The 21,974-nt window shown below is 45.3% G+C and overlaps 1 protein-coding gene across 3 annotated transcripts in view; it reads right to left on the reverse strand.

The window, feature by feature from the left end:
- Window positions 1-9,488, reverse strand: part of Ctdp1 (CTD phosphatase subunit 1) — a 63,481-nt gene extending 53,993 nt beyond the window's left edge. Inside the window, exon 1 of one of the 3 annotated variants that reach the window (XM_036204870.1) lies at window positions 8,850-9,481. In XM_036204870.1, the coding sequence (XP_036060763.1) occupies window positions 8,850-9,163 (314 nt within the window). In that variant the 5' untranslated portion in view covers window positions 9,164-9,481. Of the gene's footprint in view, window positions 1-8,849 lie in introns of all 3 variants that reach the window. The other 2 variants (XM_036204871.1, XM_036204872.1) reach the window with 2 other exon arrangements.
- Window positions 9,489-21,974: the final 12,486 nt, after the last annotated feature.

Below are 21,974 nucleotides of genomic sequence, written 5' to 3' on the forward strand. Positions count from 1 at the left end.
TGAAGAGAAGGGAGGCTCACAGTCCAACCCCGAGTTAAATAAAGACAGTAAGCGTTGGAGGAAGAGTCCCACCAACACAGATGGCTGATTCTAGTGCAAGTGTAAGAGCACTTCTGTGGACCCTTGGCAAGCGAGGCTGGAGAGGCAGGGGAAGGAAGGCATGCACAGGAAGGCTGTGAAGGGAGAGGGAGAGCACAGGGTGAGCAGTGCAGTCTGACCCTACACTTCAGGCACCAGGACACTAACGGCCTCACTGTATGAATAAGTCATGTAATATTTTGTACGGGACTCAAAAGGCTTTGCCCACCTTATTCTATATGGCAGCTTTTGCCCCGGGACACACAGCCATGTTTACAGACACTCTGGATATTACACATGTCAATTATTTCACAGGGCACAGAATAACTGTATGTCTCAGAATGTCTCAGGGATCAGATTGGGAACCAAGGCACAGACACGAGACCAATGGCACACCAGAGTATATACTGTCTGGGCTCATCTAGTTACCGGTGCTCTCAGTGTCCTAGAGACATCCACTCCTAATGAATAGCTGCCAGCCAATATGCTAATCCACCTGGAGAGCTACTATGTGCGACAGCTTACGTCACCAAAACAACCTGGGACCATGCATAGGCTTCATCTATCTTTGCAGCTCTCATAATGTGCCTGGATTTCAAAAACTCAGTGGGCAAGGGATGTAACTCATTGGTGACCTGCATTTGATCTCCAAAACTGTAAAAACGAAACAAAACAACCAAACAAAAACAACCAAACCTAAACCCCATCTGTCAAGTTCTGACATGTGACCTTCCTTCTACCTGTAATGGTTAGGAATACACAAATTACATTCACTGAAAACATTCAAATAGTTACTAAATTCAACTTTGATCTCTCCAACTCCAAGTGACTCTAAAAACTCTTGTTCTTTGCAAACTGGTGTCTTGAGGGTGTACCACAAAGCCCAACTTTCCTGATGCCTGTCACTTAGGCAATGAGCCCTTCGCTCCTTCCAAACTGACCATACAGGACTTGCCAGCACCTCAGGAAGAAGTAAAATCACACAAGGTACAAAACACAAGTGTTATGACCCAGCAAAGTGACCCGCTAAATTTCATTTCAAGTCCATGCAATGCACATTTGGAAGCCTGCCATATGGTAAAAGGATGCTGATGCCACCACCACCAGTGTAACGAGGGGAAAGTGAACACTTATCAACGGAGCATCTTTAGAAGCTGCCATTATTGTTCCGGACAGATGTCTGCTGAAACACAGGCAAAACCCACACGGTATCTGCTGCCACGCTCTTGCTGCCTGTGTCCGAACAGAGACAGGTACAATATGCACACTGATGGCCCAGACAGAACACATCCGATACGAGCTTCAAAGAAACTCAGGTGTAGCCACACCTACTTATTTTAGGCTCAAAGTTTGATGAGAATATAGTTTTTATAGATGAGTAAAACATTTACCCTGGCACTGAAACTCATGAGAAAGTCTCTTTCCATAACAGGAACCCACCAGATGCCACCATCACCCAGTGATCAACATTCAACCATACAAGGTGAGACAAACTAATATCCGAAAGGGTATCAGTGCTGTCCACCAGATGAACCACACACAGAACCTCAGTCTAACCGAAGGACACTCTATAAATAAGTCACCACTAATGCTAAGAGAAAGGAGGGCAGAGAAGCTGACGTGTGACATGCAACGGGCAGAGTGGGACAGAGTTTGTGTCTACTAGGGAGGACATGATCAAGAGGAGAGCAGAGCAGGCTGCAGAGGACAGGACAGCACCCCACAGACGTTGACTACAGAGTGCTTACATAAGAGGACCTTTGGTTTGCCGGAGAACAAGTATTTAGGAGAATGTCCTATCTCAGGGCAACTCAGCCTCCAACTCTTCAGAGAAAAGTGACTTGGGCAAGAAGAGAGAAAGAGAACACAAACACGGCAGCTGCTGACGCTTTAGAACCCCGAGGGACACTCATGTGAGAACACTTTGCTGTTCTGTAACCTCTCTCTCAGTCGGAAGCTCTGGCTGCACCTGAGCTTATCAACGGAAGGAGGAGAGAGTTACTTTGCATCACAGTTCCCTGGTTACCTGGTGACAGGGCATAGTGGAGTAGCTGCTCACCTCATGGTGACTCTAAAACCGAGCAATAAAGGCGGGAAGGGCCAGTGGTAAGAGTCTCTTCAAAGGCACACTCCCAAGGACTCACTTCCTCCAGTAGGTCCCACTCCTCCTAATAGCCCACTCAGTATGGTGCTAATCCACTGAAGGTTAGCACCTTCATGATCCAAGCACCACCAGCTGGGGACCAAGCCTTCAATCCATGAGCCTTTATGGTGGGGAATAATTCATATCAAAACACAACAGCCAAAAAACACCACAATAGCCCCCCAAAAGGACAAAAAGCTTAAAAAACAAAAAAAACCCAGCTGATTTCGATCTATAACCATTTGGTGGGGTGGAGGTACCACATGGGGAATATTCACTCATCTGCCAACTTGCAGCCAGAGCTGTGCTGGGACTAAGGAGACACAGGGGCAGGACAAAGCCTGGAACAACTGGATAGATAGGTCGGGCTCTGGCAGCAGTTATGAAAAACAGTCTAAGACATTTGGAGAAGGACACTTCCCAAAACCATCTACGGAATCTACTGAGGGTCAGCTACGATTCAAGAGATTGCTACTGACTTCTGATAACACAAAGACACCACCTCTGTGGTCCAGAGCTGCTAGTCTCAAAAGCATGGAAGCTGCATACACTTGTCATTCACCCTATTAGCTCTGTTGGAAAACAGACCTCCAAGGATGGCTGTACCAGCCAAACGTGTCTCAGAATTTCATCAGCCAAGGGTTTAAGTGCTTGTAGCTGTACAAAGCCATGGATGCTTGTTAAGCTCCAAAGCTGCTGGGTGCACCTACTGACCTACAGGCACAGGACTTACGTTCCTACCAGTTCAGTTTACATGCATGCACTTTTCCTAAGACAATGGATGTACAATCACTTGTTATGTTTGGTAATGACATTCGTATTTATGCATAATTTTAAAATATATCGAATTGACTTATTTATTCCTCCACACCAATATGAGGATTTCATTTGATGTTTTTCAAAAAAAAAGATTTACTTAATGTGTATGGGTATTTTGCATGCACGTATACTACATATGTGCCTGGTGCTGACAGAGGCCAGAGAGGGTGTCAGATTCCTTATAACTGGAGACACAGATGGTTATGAGCCACCATGTGGGTGCTGGAAATGAAACACAGATCCTCTGAGGGGCAGTCTGTGCTCTTAACCTCTGAACCCTGTTGTTTAATCTCTTCTAAAATGAAATGAAGAAGGTACAAGGCTAGAGATACATTTCACAATGCACATACAATTCTAGAGCCCATGTGCTGTTCCTAAGTAGGCACACTTCAAAGCCCACCTATCTCAGAGGCCTCTATTAGATGATTATGCCAAGCTACTTAAAAGTCTGCACACAAAACTCAGAAACCAAAAAGGCCTGAAGAGTTCCTTCAAAACCAGGAATACAACACAATATAACACAGTTCCATCTGAAGTACAGATCACCTGTATTCAACAGGTTCAGTTAAAGGAACAATTTCCCTAGCTTCAAATGTTCAAGAATGTCTTCTGAGTAATTATTTAGATAGAGCAGACGCCAACAGGGAGAGTCAAGAGTACTAGCCAAAGAATATTCATTCATAAAAATCCTGGGTATGGAAGTGTAAGAGAAATCTTATTCCCAAAGCCAGACTGTTCTTCAGTGGCGCTTGGGATGTGCTGTGATTTTAAGCACCTCTCTGCATCTAACTTTCCAAAACTGAAGTAGGGAGCTAATCCTAGGAGCAACCCTGAGTTATTCTATTATGTGCTTACTAAGATTTTTTTCACTCTCCAGGCAGCTGGAATAACTCCTGATTTTAGCCAGGGCTGGCTAGGCAAATGCTCATCTCCCAGCAACCCACAGGCACTGACAGTCCCCAAATGCAATCTACAGTCTCTGCCTCTACTGGTTTGTGGTTTTTAGTCTTGTTTTATATATATATATATTCTACTTCTTTATTTTTTTTGAGATTGTAATATATCATTTTTCCCTTCCAAACCCTCCCAGGTATCCTTCCTTGCTTTTTCAGACACTGTTATATATGTTACATACATATGCCTAAGTATAAATAATGGCTTAGTATGCATGTTACTTGTATGTAGGTTTCCCCACTAGTCATTCACCATTTGGTAGTGGGGAAGACCATTGCTCCCACTGTCAGCATTCTTTAGTCGCCTGTACCTCTTTGTGTAGAGCTGAGGACTCCACCAGCCACGTTAGTATGTTTATTGCTGTCCGTGTTCAGTTCATATTTAGGCAGTCATGTTGGTAAGACTTTACTAGGAGGTACAAGCTGAGAGCAAACTCCTGCTCTTACAATCCTCCCAAACCCTCTTCCACAACGACTCCTGAGCTTAGGTACTGGAGTGGTGTTGCAGATGTATCTATTGGGACTGGGCTCCACAACTCTGCATTTTGTTTGACTGTGGTTCTTCTGTACTGGTCTCTCTCACTCTCCTGCAAAGTGAAGTCTCCCTGATGCAGCGTCTTATCACCTCTCTCCATCCCACTCCTCCAGGGATTACATACTCAAACCTCTGTGGGAACTTGAAAAAGTCCTGCTGCCTGTAATCCCAGCACTCGGGAGGCAGAGGCAGGCTGATCTCTGTAAGTTCCAGGTCAGCCTGGGCTACGGAACAAGTTCTAGGGCAGCCAAGGCTACACAGAGAAACCCAGTCTAGAAAAAACAAAAACAAAAACAAGCAAACAAGTGCCACACAGAGGGTCAGAGCACTATGATGAACCAATTCAGAGGTTTCTGACAGATGGCGAATGACTAGTGTTTTCAACCACAGTGACTGTAACCCATGTAAACATTACAAAAAGGCAAACCGATACAAAGTATCACTCTCCCTATAAACTGCTACAGAGTATCTATCATTCTCCCTGTTTTCTACTGAGCTCTGGCACCATGATCAGGTCTAGGGAGTGTGCTAAGCTGCTAGTCACTCAGTACACATGTGCCGTACACATGGCAGACGACCAGTGTGCCACTGTGCACCTTCTACTTCCTCCCTATCCCTGCTCAGCAGAGCTCCCTCCTTCTTTCATCTGAGAGGATGAAGTGCTATGGAAACAGTCCTAGCACAGCTCAAAATGACAGCCTAGTGATTATTTCAACTCCAACCGGACACAGTTCTTTGGGAACAAACTCAGATGTGGCATGACTGGACGTTGCTAATGGCCAAAACAACACTGACAACCACAAGCACAGGGGTCTCATTTTTGTCCGTCTTTATTAAGTACACAAGCCACCTTCTTGGTCTCAGCAAAAACAAGCTAACATCAAACAACCTGTCAATGAGGTCTGCTGTCACCAAGTGCACACATCTGGGGGCAGCTGTGCCACAGCACCTAGACTGTGGGGGATCTTCCTTCATTCTTCCAAAGCACTGTGTCAGCCAACCCTGGGAGAAATCAGGGCAGTAATGGGCAGGAAAACCACAAAGACGTCAGGCTTAGAACGCTTCATGCTGCCTAAAGGGCTTGAGAGTAGCCTGACCTCAGAAGAGACACCAGTGAGGACCAGACAGTGCAGCATACAGGCCTTGGGTCCAGTTTGCCCCAGAAGCAACATTTGTCTTGGCAGTTGTAGAAGACTGACGCTCTCACACCAAGTTTCTCAGCAGTGTGCAGAGCTTGCTGCTCATCCCTAGAGCCACAGCTTCCTTCCACTGGTGTGGGGAGATTCAAGTAGAGGGGAGGAAAGTTCATGAACAGATGCTTCCTCTGCCAGCAGGCAAGCTGAAGGTGGGCAAGAGTATCCTCAAAACAGTTCTGAATTCACCAATCCTAAGTCTATAGAAGTGGACATGCTTAATTAAGTGTGTGGGGGGGCAGCTCTAAGGGCCACCATCCAATAATCACCCTACAAAGGTTGAGTGCAAATGTCAGTAAATGCTGGCTGTCCCATGCATGTGACTCTAAGAACATGTAGTCAGACTCAGTGGTGCACATCTGTAATCCCAGCACTGAGAAAGAAATGCATGGTATTGCTGGAAGACCAGAACTTGAGGTCATGAGCGAACTTTCAGTACTGCTCTGATAAACCCATTATAAAGTAGTCTCAAGTGTGGTTCTGATATGCACTCAGAAAAGAAGTAAGCATCTAGCTAGGGTGATCAGGCATGGCTGCTTCTTCCTGATCCCCCGCTTCCAGGGTCCCCACCTGGGTTGAAGCAGTGCTGTGATGGACTGTTGCTGGAAGAGGCTGCACCAAAACCACAGACAGAACTCCTTCTAAAACAGGGCTTTGGCTCAGGGTACCTGCTGTGAGCCAGACAGCTCTTTACTGACCAAGGTCTAAGAGTCATGGCAAATATCGTTCAATGCCAGCATCAAGTGATATCTACTATTCTCTGTTTTCTCAAACAGGGAAATGCACATGCCCTTTAGAAAGACTTCCTAATATGCGAATCCCTCCTTCAAAGATGCTAGAGAGCAGAAGTGCTGCAGTTTTGGGGGCCATTTGGAGTTTGTATGTTTGCATAGGCCTCCCATGCTGAGCACTGGAAAACTCAAAAGCAAATATGCCCCAGTTTTGCATCTTGGAATATTTTAGACTTTGGATTATAGAATTAAGGATACTCAACCTGTATAAGTAAACTGTGTGGCAAAGACCCACTTAGCTGAAATCTGTGTACTACAAAAGCCTGTACAGACTCAAAATGGAGAGCTCTGTTGACTGCTACCCACAGCATCCTCTGCACAGATTCTCAATGGATACTGCTTCTGCCAGGTTGATGCCTTAGGAAGACAATTCTCTACTGAACAGTCTTTGTACAAAGTGACTAGTATGACAGACATTTGGGGGGAAGCCTAACTGGTGTCAAAAGTACTGCACATCTATCAGCCCCTGCTCCATGCCCAATACCCATGAATTCAACTGGGATGTGGAACCCACAGCCATGAAATTTATTCCAAAGAAACTATTAGGATTGACACAGGGAATGAAAGAGAGCTTTAAACTAAGGCTTTATTAACTGCTTCTTCCTGATCCTTTCACACTGGTCACCCATGCACATGCAGGCATACAGGAATACTATGGGAAAAATATATGAGAAATACTGTCTCACTGCAATACTTCCTGGAATGCTGACAAAATGCTGTCCACAAATGCACATATAGGAATAGGGAAGGAAAACATTTTAAATCAAAGTAATGTTGCTAGTGATTTTCCCAGAAATAGGAATTCACCTGACATCACTGAACTGGTGGTACAGGTGCCATGGGTGATCCAGGATTCCAAGAATCATTTCAAGGACACTTAGATGCTTCATCTGAAAAGGGATACAACTCATCAGTTTCAGAGTCCTGCTACAAGCCACTGCTCTAAGCACCAAGATCTCATACATCAAAGAGAAGAAGCAAGTGTCAGCTGGGAATTCATTACTGTAGCCATCCGCTGACCCCTTGGGTCAATGAACCCAGTAGGTTTGATTCACCAGACTGGTGGATTTGAGCCTGAGTTTGTATACTAGCTAGTTATAGGACAATGATGGTACCTGTTTGGGCCTCAGTGATCCTGTCATAGGGGACCAGAAGGAAATGAGACATTCATTGTGGGCACTTTCTACCAGTCAACTGAAAAGCAGGTTATCACCACAGGAGAAACTGCCAGTGAGGGCTCAGGTGAAGCTAAGATATCAGCTTCTCTGATGTAGGAACAGTGCCTACCAAGTGCACAGCTCTGTCCTTCCAGAAGAAGCCAAGCAGACAGCTTCCTCAGGGGATCAGCCCCAAAGAAGCATGTCTTCCTGGTGGCTATGCAACCCCACCCTCCAGCACCCAGTCGGCAGGAGTAAGGGCAAGGTCCACAGGCTAAGAACCCAGGCAACATCCTCAAAGATGCACTAAGGGGAGTGACCAGGAAGACAGCCAGGTTCTCCGTGACAAGACCAATGGAAAACGGGAATTTTCCTTATGAAGAATGGTGGGCAGCAAATACTCAACAAAGGCAGGATTGGTACCAGTCAAAGAGGTGAGCATAGGACACCAGAAAAGGAGCAGAAAGAATGTTTTCAGAGGGAAGCTCCCAGCCCAACCCACTGTAGGCAGCAACAGTCACCTCTCCCAGTAGTTTCTGTTCCTTACAATCAAAACAATCACAGCCATGTGACACACATGCCCACGTGTTAACTCAGGCTCAACACACAACACTGGCAAAATCAGACATAAAGCCAGACAGTGGCAGATCAAACCAATTCAAGATCCTGTAGAATCAGGACTCAAGAATGACAGACAGCTAGAGTCCACGCATGACTTGAGGACCAAGTACCCATCACCCGATGCAGCCTGGGTTCTGTCTACCCTTTTCGTGGCTATGATGCAGAACCACCAGGTTTTATAACCGCGTTTCACAAAGTTTTATAAGCGTTTAAAGAAGCACACACGCCCCACAGCTTCTATTTCAATAACGAGCCTGGAACCTGCTTGAGTAGTCCTGCGGCCACAGCCACCCAAGTTGCCTTCACTCACAAAGGTGGAGTCCACCAATTATAGAAGAGGGACAGATGCAAAACATTTCCCAAAGGGGTAACTTTGGGTCACCGAGAACTTTTCAAACTCAAAGTATCTCAGGGTCTGATTAGATCACAAACGGCGACCATTATTCCTACACTCTCACCCCGCAGCACCTTCGGGCCACCCTGCACGCCCGAACGCAGCTGTAGACCAGGGACCCCCGACATCCTGAGAGCCCTGGGAACCGGGTCCCCGCATACTCACCCAGGGGCTACCACCTGGCCGGGCTGCGCACACAGTTCACGGACCACGCCGGCGCGCTCCGACCTGAGCCTGCGCTCGGCCCGCGCGGATTTCACGCAGCCCCCAGAGGTGCTGCGAGCCGGGGCTGTCCCTGCGGGCTCCGCGGAAGCAGCGGCCTCGCACACTGCCAGCACCGAGCCGATGCGCACAGTCGCGCCTGCCGCCACCTTCCACTCGAGCAGGCGCAGCGGCGTGGGGCCCGGACAGCGCACCTCTGCCCCGGCCGCCGCCGGAGCGCCCTCGCTGGGAACGCCGGCCGTGGGCGGCGCGTCCATCGCGACCTAGCGAGCGGCAAGGACGGTCAGAACAACGGAGGTGAGAAACGAAAACACAGGCGCTCAGGGCGCGGCGCCCACCGCGGGCGGCGGCGACACTGCGGTTCCCGCTCCGACACCGGCTTCACCCGCCGCTCGCTGCGCACTCACTTCCGGGAGGCGTGCTGCGTCACGGGGGCGGGGCCGGCGACGTGCAGCCGCGTGACTGCGTACTCTCGGGCCGCGGGTAAACAGTCGGCCCACGCGAAGCCGGGAGGCGCTGGTTCACAGCCGCCGGGCGCTGGTCCCGGGGTATTGAGACTACAGACAGGCCACGCGGATCGCTGTCACAAGACTTCTGTCACATACTGCAAGTCCTGACGCATCGGGACTACCGGTTCCGGCATGCAGCGCCAGTCTTGTGCCAACTCCCGTCGTACACTGCGAGTTCCGACTACGGGAGACTTCGGATGCTAGCATTCAGCGGGCTCCGCTGTGCTTGAAAGTACGCTGTAGTCCTGAGTCAAGAGAGAACTACCGGCCCCAGCATGCAACGCGAACCTTTTCCTCCTCTCTCCCCACCCCCTAGCACTCCCGTCGTGCTCTGCGACGTTTGCGGTGGAGAAACTCCGGGTCCCTTTTGGGCACCGCTACCTGTACGCTTCGAGACCATCAGTCTACTTCTAGCCCACTCCTCCGGTCGTACACTGTGAATCCTGGAGTAGCGAGACTGAGTTCCTGCTGGCTCAGTGGCGGAGGACCTGGACCCACCCGGGTCTGCCCTAGTCTGGTGCGCGGCGGAGGAGTGGCCGCTAGCAGCTGGCACTTTTTTCAGAGTGGCGTTCCCGACGTGGGGCTGCGGTTGGTTGAGGGTGACCACTTGGCCTGCTCGCTCCTTCTGGGCTGCCGTGTGCTCATTACTTACCAGGCCTACAAGTGGGAGCCGGGAGGATCTCTGTCACAGTTTCTGAATCCTATCAAAATAGCATTCTCATAAAGCTTGAGTGGGTGTCCCGAGCTGTGAGCACGCTTGTCCCAAAGATGCCTACACTTGTTACTGCATCTTAAAAAACACGCCAGCGGGCCTTTGTTTCTGTGGGCTATGTTCCAATGAATTGCCTAAAATGCAGCCCAGCCCATTGTGGGTGGTGTCCCCCCCTGGACAGGTAGTCCTGGAGTGTATAAGAAAACTTGCTGAGCAAGTAATGGGGAGAAAGTCAGTAAGCAGCACCCCTCCATGGCCTCTGCATCAGTTCCTGCCCTGATTGAGTTCCTACCTGGACCTTCCTTTGATGATAGTGTACTGGCTAGTTTTGTGTCAACTTGACACTAGAGTCATCAGAGGAGGGGGCCTCAATTTGAGAAAACGCCTCCATGATGGGGCAGTAGGCAAGACTGTAGGGAATTTTCGTAATTAGTGATTAATCACTGTAGGGCTCAGCTCATTGTGGATGCAACCACCTCTGGGATGGTGGTTCTGGGTTCTATAAGAAAGCAGGCTGAGCAAGCCAGTAAGCAACACTCCTCCATGGCCTCTGCATCAGCTCCTGTCTCGGTGCTCCTGCCCCATTTGAGTTACTGCCTGACTCCCTTCAATGATGAACTATGAAGTAGAAGTGCAAGCCAAATAAACTTTTCCTCCAGATCTTGCTTTTGGTCAAGTTTTTTGATCATAACAATAGTAAGCCTAACTAAGACAGACAATGATGTGGAAGTGTAAGCAAAATAGACACAATGTTTCCTCATAGCAGTAGCATCCCTAAGACATCAGGTAAGGATTGCATTGTGCAGAAGCAAACGATTCTCCAAGTTACTTTTTACTAGTCCAGCAGGAAATGTATAAGGAAACAAATTGAAATAGTGTAACCAGATTATGAGACTCGGGGTGGGGGATGTGACTTCTGTCTTATAGCCCAAATCCACTATACAGTTACTTTGTACAAATTTGAGACAAATCATGAGCGTCAGACAGATTGTATCAATTGCTACTTATTAGAAAGAAAGGTAACTGGTTTGCCCAAGGTGAGGCTGTAGCCAGGAAAGTTTATCATACACTACAACCCTCTATCCTAAAATCTTAGGGATGGATGGGTTTCTGAGGCCATAATTTTTCAGATTTTAAGAAATAGATGTGGAGGCTGGAGAGATGGCTTAGAAGTTAAGAACACTGGCTGTTCTTCCAGAGGTCCTGAGTTCAATTCTCAGCACCCACATGGTGGCTCACAACCATCTGTAATGAGATCTGGCGCCCTCTTCTGGCCTGCAGTCATACATGCAAACAGAACCCTGTATACATAATAAATAAATCTTTTTTTATTAAAAACAGAAATAGATGTGTGCATATATCATCTGCAAGTAGAGACAGCACCTTCATGAAATGTTACAGAAAAAAAATGTAAGTGAAATGAAACTATTCTATGTCAAATTATGTCAGATTCTGCCATCAAAAAAGTTACACTAAAGTTACTGTGTTTTAAACTGTATTTGGGGTCTATAGAGAAAGACATGAATACTACTTAATGGAAAAGAAGAAATAAAAGGACATGTCTGCTCCTAGGTATGGTGGAGGAGGTTTATTGTAGATATGAGGGAAAGCATAGCCAGAGACATCTGGACATGTCCAGAATGAACATGACCACCCAACTGAACTAGGCCATAAGAGGAGAAAGGGAGGGGCTAGGAAGAGAGGGGGAACCAGGAGCAGCAGCCAAGAGGGCAAGAGGCCAAGAAAAAGGACCAGTGTAGCCAAAATGGCTGAGTGATATAGAGAAGAGCAGCTGGGGGCTGGGAATGCCAGCCAGGAGGACCTTGTAACAGGTAGGGACTGATGGATGCTGGAAGGACCTGGCAGCCAGTGTCAGTTTGCCATGGTATCAGCACCTCAGCCATTTGTCCTGAGTTTGAGACCTCACATACTATATATGTGATGAATTAATCTTTATGCCCCTTGTCTCTTGAATCCCAGCCTGATTTACTTTACCTAGACTGTTTTTTCAAAAGCTGGAGCATTACCTCATCTGTTTTCCTGGCTGAGATATGGTTGGTTCAGACTCTGTTTTCTGATGAACAGATAGGGGTCAATGCTAGTGAGGTCAAAACTAAGAGGCAGTTAAGAGGAAGGATAAGAGGGATGCCTGTGCTAAGATTTGTTTCATGCACAAACTTGTGGCTTCCAGAAAAGCTGCAAGCACACATCTTTATAAGGTAGGGGAAAAATCATCTTGAACTGGGTTGAACACAGATCTAAAACCACAAAATTTCTAGAACAGGAAGAGCTTCATGACACTGGAGTTAGCACTGATTTCTTGATATGACACAGTTCCACAGGCAACAAAAGTAAAAACAGACAAACAAAATGACATTGAGCTTGAAAAATGTCTGCTCTGAGAGAACACAGCAATGAAAATATAGCTTGAAAAATGAGAAAATATTTGAAAGGTGTATATGTGATTAGGGGCTAATATCCACAATATGCAAAGAATTTCTGCAACTCAAAGGCAATCAAACAACCTAATTTAAAAATGGGCAGGTAGGCTTGCTCTCCAGAACTGGGTACAAAAGAGGCAGAGTAGACATTTTCTTAAAGGTAGTGTATATTTTTAAAAATGACTAAAAATCACATGGACTGGGGATGTAGCTGAGTTGTAGACTTCTTAACTAGGATGTTTAAAAGCCTTGCCTTTGATTCTCAGCACCACAGAGGGAAGAAAGAAAAACATTCATTATTTTCCAGGCCTGGTGGCACATCCCTTAATCCAAGTGGATGCATGTAGTTGGAGAGCTTCTCTCCAGGTTCAACCAAGCCCCCGCGGTCCCACAACCCACGTATAAAATAATCATACAGACACATATTATTTAAACTGCTTGGCTATTAGCTCAGGCCTACCATTGTCTAGCTCTTACTCTTATATTTAGCCCATTTCTGTTAGTCTATACTTTGCCACATGGCTTGTGGCTTACCAGTGTCTTTACATGTTGCTTCTCATGGCAGCGGCTGGCAGTGTCTCCTCCCAGCCTTCCTGTTCCCAGCCTTCTCCTCTTCCTTGTCCCACCTACCCTATCCTTCCTGCCTGGCTACTAGCCAATCAGCACTTTATTTACACAGAGCGATATCTACAGCAGATGCAGAATGGTTACAAGTTCAAGGCCAGACAGACACATACAGCCTGTCTCAAAAAAACAAAAACAAAAACAAAAACAAAACAAAAAACAAGATAATAATAAATGGAAAGATGCTCACAATTATTAACAACATCACAGGGAGTTGTCCTGACTGAGTGTTACCAGGTTCTTGTAATCTTATTCAAAAGCACACACAAATAGGAAAGCAGAAGAAGGCAAAACAAAGAAACAGAGCGGGTACACTGTAAGGAAGTGGTGGGCTACTTAGACTAGAGTGAGTGCTCAAGAATACTGAGCTACTGTTTGGACCTTTCTTTGATGGAGTCTAAAAGGGGGAGTGGGTTACTACAGGTAGAGTATAGGTGGTTTTCTGTTTTGACTGACAGGCTCAAATTGTGGAGGTCTCTATACACTGTGCATCCCCTTTCTTGTGACACACAGCTGATTTTAATCAAATTAATGCCAAGTAGGGCTAGGAAGATGGCTCACTAGGTAAGAGCATTTAGTATGCACACATGAAAACTTGAATTCAAATCCCCAACATCCAAATTAATGCCTACCTGCACCTAGGCATAAGATAGTAAGTAAAATATTTTCCCCCAAAAATTTCATTTTGAAGATATAGTTTGCCTTACACACCCCCCAAATGAGTCTAGGCTGGATTAGCCACTACCCTTAGTTTAAAGATGAGGGAGTGTGGTGGTTCTGGCTTTAGAGTCATGAAGGATGAAGGAGAAAGACAATTGTAGCCAGAAGTTTCTTCGGTCCTGCCCGGCTCTGAGGTTTGAACAAATCTCTCCCACAGCTGCTTATAAAATAATTACACAGAGGCTTATATTAATTACAAACTGTATGGCCTCTGGCTTCAGCGTCTTGCTGGCTAGTTCTTTCCTCTTGAATTAACCCATTCCTATTAATCTATATCTTGCCCTGCCATAGGTTAATGCAGCTTTACTTATTATCCAATGGGAGCCACACATATTCACAGCATACAGAAAGACACCCCACAGCAGAGAGTGGTGGAATCTTCCTTTGCAGTTAAAGAAAGCTCCTGAGGTCAGGCATGTGGCTGAGGAGGCTCTGCTTAGAGACCCTGAGAGGTCATTGACTGAAGCTGTGAAAGTGAAGCCTGAATTATGTTGGAGACCCCAAGGTGTTGGAAATGCCATCACCATGGGATGTCTGCCAAGGAGAGTTGCACATAGGAAGTAGAACAAGTCCAAGAGAAGTGTTGCAGTGAGCAGAGCTGAAGAATGGAGCCATCTAGGTCCTCTGACATGAGGGATAGGAGTTACAGGGTTTGGATTCTGCCCTGCTGGAATTCAGTCTTTCTTTGGTCCAGTATTTCCTCACTATGCCCCAATCTCTCTGTTTTGAAATGGTAATATGTATTCTGTGCCTTGAATAGTGAATGTATGTAATTTACTTTTTGATTTTGTAGGGTGTTACCACTAAGAATTGCTTTGAATCTCAGAAGAAACTTCAGAATTTTAGACAGTCTTGAGACTGAAAGACAATAGAGACTTTTGGGACCAAATTTAATTTTGCATTACAATATGGCCACAAGCTTATGGGGGCCAGGGAGTAGAATGTAGGATCTTGAATGAGAATAGCCCCAGAGGCTCATATATTTGAATACTTGGTCCAAAGTTGATGGAACTATTTGGGAAGATTTAGGATGTGTGGCCTTGTTGGGGAAGGTGTGTCACTGGAGATAAGCTTTGAGGTTTCAAAAGCCAGCACCATTTCCCAGTGAGCTCTATCTCTCTCTGCCTCATGATTATTGTATCAACTTGTAAGTTCTCAGCTCCTGCTCCAGCACCATGCTTGTCTGCCTGCTGCTGTGCTCCCCCATGATGGCCATGGACTCACCCTCAGAAACTATGAGCCCAATAAACTCTTTCTTTTATAAGTTGCCTTGCTCATGGTGTCTCTTCATAGCAATAGAAAAACAAATAAGAAAGAGAGTTATTTGTAAATGGAAATTTCATGTCCCAACTGCCTGTTCCCAAATAACTACTCTGAGGCTTATATTAATTGTAAACACTCAGCCAATAGCTCAGGCTCATTACTAACTAGCTCTTACATTTTAAGTTAATCAATATTTCTTATTTATGCTCTTCCATGTGATGCTACCTTTATTAGCATGGCACATTCATCTCCTGCTCTCTCTGGGTCTGGCTAGCGATTCCTGACTCCAACCTTCTCCTTTCCATCATCTTTAGTTTGGTCGCCCTGCCTATACTTCCTGCCTGGCTACTGGCCAATCAGTGTTTTAGTAAACCAAATCGAGTGACAGATCTTTACAGTGTACAAGAGGATTTTTTCCACAGCATTTATTAAAGATGGCAAGAGATATGGGTCAGAATGCATATTAGTTATTTTTTGTTTCCATGATAAAATACTATGACCCAAAGCATTTTATGGAAGGAAGAGTTTATCTTGTCTTGCATTTACAAAGACTCCATAATGGTAGGAAAAGATATGGCAGCAGGTAGCCAGAGCAGGAAACTGAGAGAACGTATCTTTGACCTCAGATGAGAAGCAGAGAATGAGCTGGAAATGGAGCAACTCTGAAAGCCTGCCTGCGGTGGCATGTATCCTCCAGCAAGGCTCCACATCCTAAGGGTTCCATAACATCTCCAAACAACAGCAACAATCAGAAACCAAGTGTTCAAATATCTGAGCCTATGGGGTACATTTCTCACTCAAGACACCACAGACTGTCCCAATTGCTTTTGCTTGGAGAGGAGTGTGCATGCAGCTCAATGAAGGAGAAGTCTTAGGTTTCTAAGTGTATTGTTAAGAAAGGGGTGTGTGTGTGTGTGTGTGTGTGTGTGTGTGTGTGTGTGTGTAGCTCAAGCCAAATAGGGTCTTAGGTTGCTAACTTTTCTCTCTACTTGCTAGCCTCAATTAGAGGAATGCAGACTAATACTTTATTGGAGTATCACCTGATACCCATTAGGATGGCCACCATAAAAACAAATCAGTGTTGGCAAAAATACGATACATTGAAAGCCTGTTCTACTTTTATCAGATGTATAAAATGTTATCACTATGGGATTGCTGTGTACTCCAACAGTCCCAGAAAGGGGTCAGGGAGGGTATTTATCCAAGACAATTAAGGTCACTATCTAGAAGAGACACTTTCATGTCTAGTTTCATAGAAGCGTTATCCATAATAGCCAAACAGAAGCAACCAAAGAGCCCATGGTTGTGTGTATGACAAACAAAAGCTGGCACATTCAGTCTATGGGATGCTATTCAGCCTTACAAATAATGAAGACCTGGCTCATACTATAATGCTGTGAATGTTAAAGGTGTATTAAAAGAAATAAACAACTCACAAAAGGGCAAATACTGCATAAATCCTCCTACAATGTGCCTAAAGTAATCAATTTTTGAAGAAAAAGTTGACTAGTTAATGGTTGCTAGAAGGGAAGTAGACATGATATGGTAAATACATAGTTCTGAAAATCCTTGGTACCCCGATAAGCAGGTTTATGCACTACAGTGTTTGGTAATTTACCATGTGTATGGTAAGTTATATGAGTTTTTTTTTTTTATAACCACAACTAAATTTTTAAAAAGGAAAAGTTGGGGACAGTTTAGAAAACCACTTAGCATGGTTTTAGTTAATTTTGGCATAATAAAATAGATATTGCAAGAATTTTTTTGGCGGTGCTGGGAATTGAAACTAGGGCTTTGTACATGCTAAGCAAGTGCTCTACCATCGAGCTATAGCCCCTAAAATTAGTAATAAGTTTTGTGAATCTAATACTCTAATAATGCAATTGTTCTTATTTCATAATGTAAGCCAGAATTGCTTGAAAATATGGATAAGGGGAATTAATTACATAGAATATGGAAATAGATAAGGGGAAATAACTACGTAGAATAAAGAAAGCCTGATTCTATTTATATCCTTGATCATTTCTCAATTTACAAAAATACAAGACAATGAATGTCACTTTCCACTATACTGGATTACTTTTCTTTTTTCTTAAATTTCTTTTAATTTGTTTCTTCCCCCAAACAATAAATAGCCTTAGATTTTAGTCACAACATGTGGAGACTAATCTTAATTGCCAACTTGATGAGATCTGGTGTCAGCTAAGAGGACACTTCTGGGAAAGATTCAGTGAAGAAGACCCTCCCCCAGAGTGGGTGATGCCTTCCTGTAGATGGTCTAAATATAAAGGGTCTGAGGTAAAAGAAGCTGTCTTCTTGCCTGCCTGAATTTGCTTCTTGATGGTGAGTGTGTCTGTGTTGTTGCTGCGGCCACACTTCACTGACATCAGGTCCCAGCGTTTTTGACCTTCAATCTGGACTGAACAGCAGAGGTGTTCCAGGAATCCTAGAGGCCATCCGCACTAGATTGGGATGCCCCAGGCATCCAGCTTCAGGAAGTGAGCAGCCAATGGGCTCTCAGGCTCTTGAGCGTGCATACAGTCATTGTTGGACTCCGTGGCCTTTCTGCTGTGCTGTGCTGTGCTGTATCCCCCAACTAGATTTTGAGCCCAAATCAATCTTTACGCTGCTACTATCAGATATTTTCTTACAGTGGCAAGAAAATTAACTAGGAGAGGAAGTTGATATTAAGGAGTGGAGCTGTTGCTATGACCGCCTGACTGCATGGTTTATAGGACTCTGGAACTGGTTTGTGGGAGGAATTTGGAAGAGTTTGGGACTGTGAACTAGAAGCTCCCAGAATACTTAGTGGTGAGAATGTAGAGATCAGAATGTCAATAGGAAAGCAAGTAGTAAAGACTGCTCCAGAGTTTCTTGGGGAAACAAAGATTCTATTAGGAATTGAGTGAGAGACCATTTACACACTTTATGGGGAAAAATCTGGCTGCTCTGTACTGAGACTGCGGGAAAGGTGCTTTGATCCCACCCACTGAAGGCTCTGACTTGTACAAACACAAATTCATCTGAAGAAAGAGAGCCTGACCTGGGAGTGCTGCTGAAGGGCTGTTTTGTTTCCAAAACAACTGGGTAAGGGAGCGTTTGCCCAGGTTCAGCCACAAAAGTACACAGAGGCATCACAGTGGCAGTAGAAAGGTGCCAGGCTATATCTTGAGCTGGCAACAGAACTTGCCAGGATCATCTGCATGGTGCTGGTTTGCAGGCATTCAAAATGCAAAAGTAAGAGGACTGTGGAGACTTGCACCCAGGTTTGACAATGCCACTGGTGACAGGCAATGTTGACAGGGTCAGATTCCCTGCAAAGAGGCCTTAGGAGACCATTGTGTGAAGCAGAATGTGAAGCCTAAATTGGAGTGAAGACTCCATAATGTTAGAGATGCCTGGAACATGAAAAGTCCACCCAGGAAAGCAACAGGCATAGAATGAAGCTGGCTGGAAAGAGAGGCCACCTATGCTATCAGTAGTAAAGCTGCAAGGTGGGCCACCCAAAGGTCACTGGACAGTAAGTGATTCTATTAAGAGTTCCAGATGCTGGCAATGGAGATGCAAGTGTAGTGTTTTCCTTGTAGGGTTTGGGCTTGCTCTGGGCTAGCTTTTCTTCCCCCTTCCCCCTTTCCTCTCTTTTGGAATAGCAGTGTTTATTTTGTGCCATTGCATGTTAGAGAGTATGTAAGTTTTAAAAGTTTGAACAGTTTCATGTTTAAGAGATTGCCTTGAGTCTGAGATGATACTTTGAACTTGTGGATGGTTTTGAAATTGTGAAGACTTTGGAGACTTTTGAAGATGGAAATTAAATGCCCTTTGTAGCATGAGATGGCTGTGCACTTTATGGAGAGCCTAGGGTCAGAAGTTAAAAAGTGATGTGCTCGGGTGTCAAGTTGACAAGGGGTGGATCAGTGATGATTAATCTTTATTGTCAACTTGATAAGATTAGGAATCTCCTCATAGACATACCTCTGGGTGTGTCTTTGGTGGAGTTTCCAAAGAGGTTTAACTTCGGGTGAATGATCTACCTCGAAAGAGGGCAGTATTAGTTATTTTTCCTTTTGCTATGACAAAATACATCCCCCCCCCCAAGCCACTTAAGCAAGAAAGGATCTATTCTAGGTCACACTCTGGGAATCAAGTTCACCAGGACAGGAAAGGTGTGATGGTGGCAATGCTGGACAGCTCTTCACATGGCCTCTAGGGTCCAGAGGCAGAGACATGAAGGCCAGTGCTCAGCTTACCTTCTCATGTTACTCAGTCCAGGACCCCAGCCCATGAGATGGTGCTGCCAACAGTCAGTCTGGGTTCTCATGCTTAGTTAAACATTTGTGGAAACACTCTCACAGATACACCCAGAGGTGTGTTTCCATGATGATTCTGAATCCAGTTTAGTTGAGAACTAAAATTAATCATCGCCTATTCCTAACTTTTTTTTAAAGGAAGAGCTGGAGGAAAGACCGGAAGACAAGACCAAACCATAATAAAATCCCACATGGCAGACAGACTGGAAGACAAGACCAAACCATAACAAAACCCCACATGGCAGACAGACTGGAAGTCAAGACCAAACCATAACAACATCCCACATGGCAGACATTAACCCTGCAACTCCAGGTCTGGCATGTGGTGGCACCACCTAGGCTCTGAGGGTCTTGGATAATCACTCTGGCCCTATTGCCTGTAGCATCATGGGATCTCTCTTGAGCTGGTTTTGTTCAGTGTCTGCAGGTTCCCTGCAGATGACATTCATTCAGGCATCTCCAAGATCTTGGGGTTTCCATTACAACTTGTGTTGAACTCTGCTTCACAAATCTTCTGTTTCAGTTCCTGTCTCCAGCTTCCTGCCTTGAGTTCCTGTCTTGACTTCTGTTGATGCTGGACTGTGATGTAGAACCATATGCTGAAATAAACCTTTTCCTCCCCAAGTTGCTTTGGGTCACAGTGTTTAGCACAGCAATAGGACCTCTAAAGTTTGCACCATTGCTGGTTTATGAAACTTCAGTAAAGATGTGTGACCTGAATATCACCACACTAAGATCTACATGGGTGAGACTCGGTCATAAAATGCTTGCTGAGCAAGGCCTGGGTCCTGTCCTTAGGACTGACTGTGAGAACAAAGATCTGTTATTTCTAGTGTGTCAGTAGAGTCTCCAGCATTTTCTGTGAAAAGTCATATCATTTACAAATAATCACCTAAGTAATCACTACTGCTTTCCAGTCTCACCCCGTGGCCCTCCATCTCAGTTTATTTTCTATGCAGCAGTGGTCAGGGTTAGCCATGGTGGAATCCCCACCTCATTCCAGATTTTTAAAGGGAGAATTCTAACATGCCCTTATGATGGAGGATGTGTGCTAATTGGATTTGGTCAATGTTATTTATCAAGTGAGAGAAACTAGAATCCTGTCTTAGCGACTTTTCTATTGTTGTGAAGAGACAGCATGATCAAGGCAATATATGGATTTAACTGGGGGTCCACTTACAGTTTCAGAGCATTAATCCTTGACTTCCATGGTGGAGCAAGGCAGCAGGCAGACAGGTACAGCCCTGGAGCAGTAGCTGGGAGCTTTCATCTGGTCTACAAGCTCAAGGCAGGGAGAAAGAGCTAACTGGAATGGTGTGAACTTTTGAAACCTTAAAGCTCATATCCCCATAGACACAGCTTCTCTAACAAGGCCACAGCTTCTCCAACAAGGCCACGTCTTCCCCAACAAGGCCACACCTTCCTCAACAAGGTCACACCTTCCTCAACAAGGCCACACCTTCCCCAACAAGGCCACACCTTCCCCAACAAGGCCACACCTTCCCCAACAAGGTCACATCTCTTAATCTTTACCAAAAAGTTCCAACAACTGAGGATCAAGCATTCAAACATCTGCTCAGGTGGGGCCCATTCTTATTCAAATCTGCACGAATCCATTTCTCATCTCCTAAAATATCCTTATGGCTATTTTGGAATATTATCTGTCAAACATTAGCCTTCATCAGCTGATGGAATGGCTTACACACATATATGCATACCTGAATATATACGTGTATGTGTGATTCCATTTATACCAAAAGATAATTGTGCATTCCTGGGATAACCTCACTCCGTACTGGACACTATTTTACCTGCTTTCTCCCGGGTTACGAGTGAGATAACCTGCAAGTCTCCTCTCTTGCTCGTCCAGGTTTAATTTGGCATTAGAACTTCACTCACCTCTTAGAACAGTTTGGGGGGAGGATTTTCCTTCTTGTCTGCTTCTGGTTCTGTTTTGAAAGTTTTTTTTTTTTTTTTAGTAAGTTTTGCAAGTTTGATGTAATAAGCCTTGAAACAACATGTTTAGTGTTTTGAGAAATTGTCGACTATAGTTTAGACGCCCCATGCTTTTATGTTTCTACCAGTTTTATACAAGGATTCTGATTCTCCCACTGCCTCGTCAAGACCTGTGATGTTCTGTCTTTAAATATTAATATCAGGACTGATGGAGGTGACTTGGGAATAAAAGAAAGCGGGTAGGCATCTCCAGAAGGGGAGTGGCTCCTTTAATCGAACAACTGAAGGGCCTCAGAGAAGCCACAGTTTCACTGTAGAGTAGAGACTGTGCCTGTGTGGCATGGGGTGCCTGGGGATTTTAGGAAAGGGGGACTTTGGGGGATGGACAATTCCATTTGCAGGTCAGTTCCCCTGCAGTCTGGAAGAGGTAGAAGCCAGTGGGGTTGGTGTGTGGAGCTCCTGATCTGAAGCTTCCACAGGTGATATCAGTCAAGTCAGCTTCCTGTCCAGAGCTTCTGGGTCACCTGTGGTTTGTA

Source organism: Onychomys torridus, chromosome 13 (assembly GCF_903995425.1).
Source record: "Onychomys torridus chromosome 13, mOncTor1.1, whole genome shotgun sequence".
NCBI classification, from domain to species: Eukaryota; Metazoa; Chordata; class Mammalia; order Rodentia; family Cricetidae; genus Onychomys; species Onychomys torridus.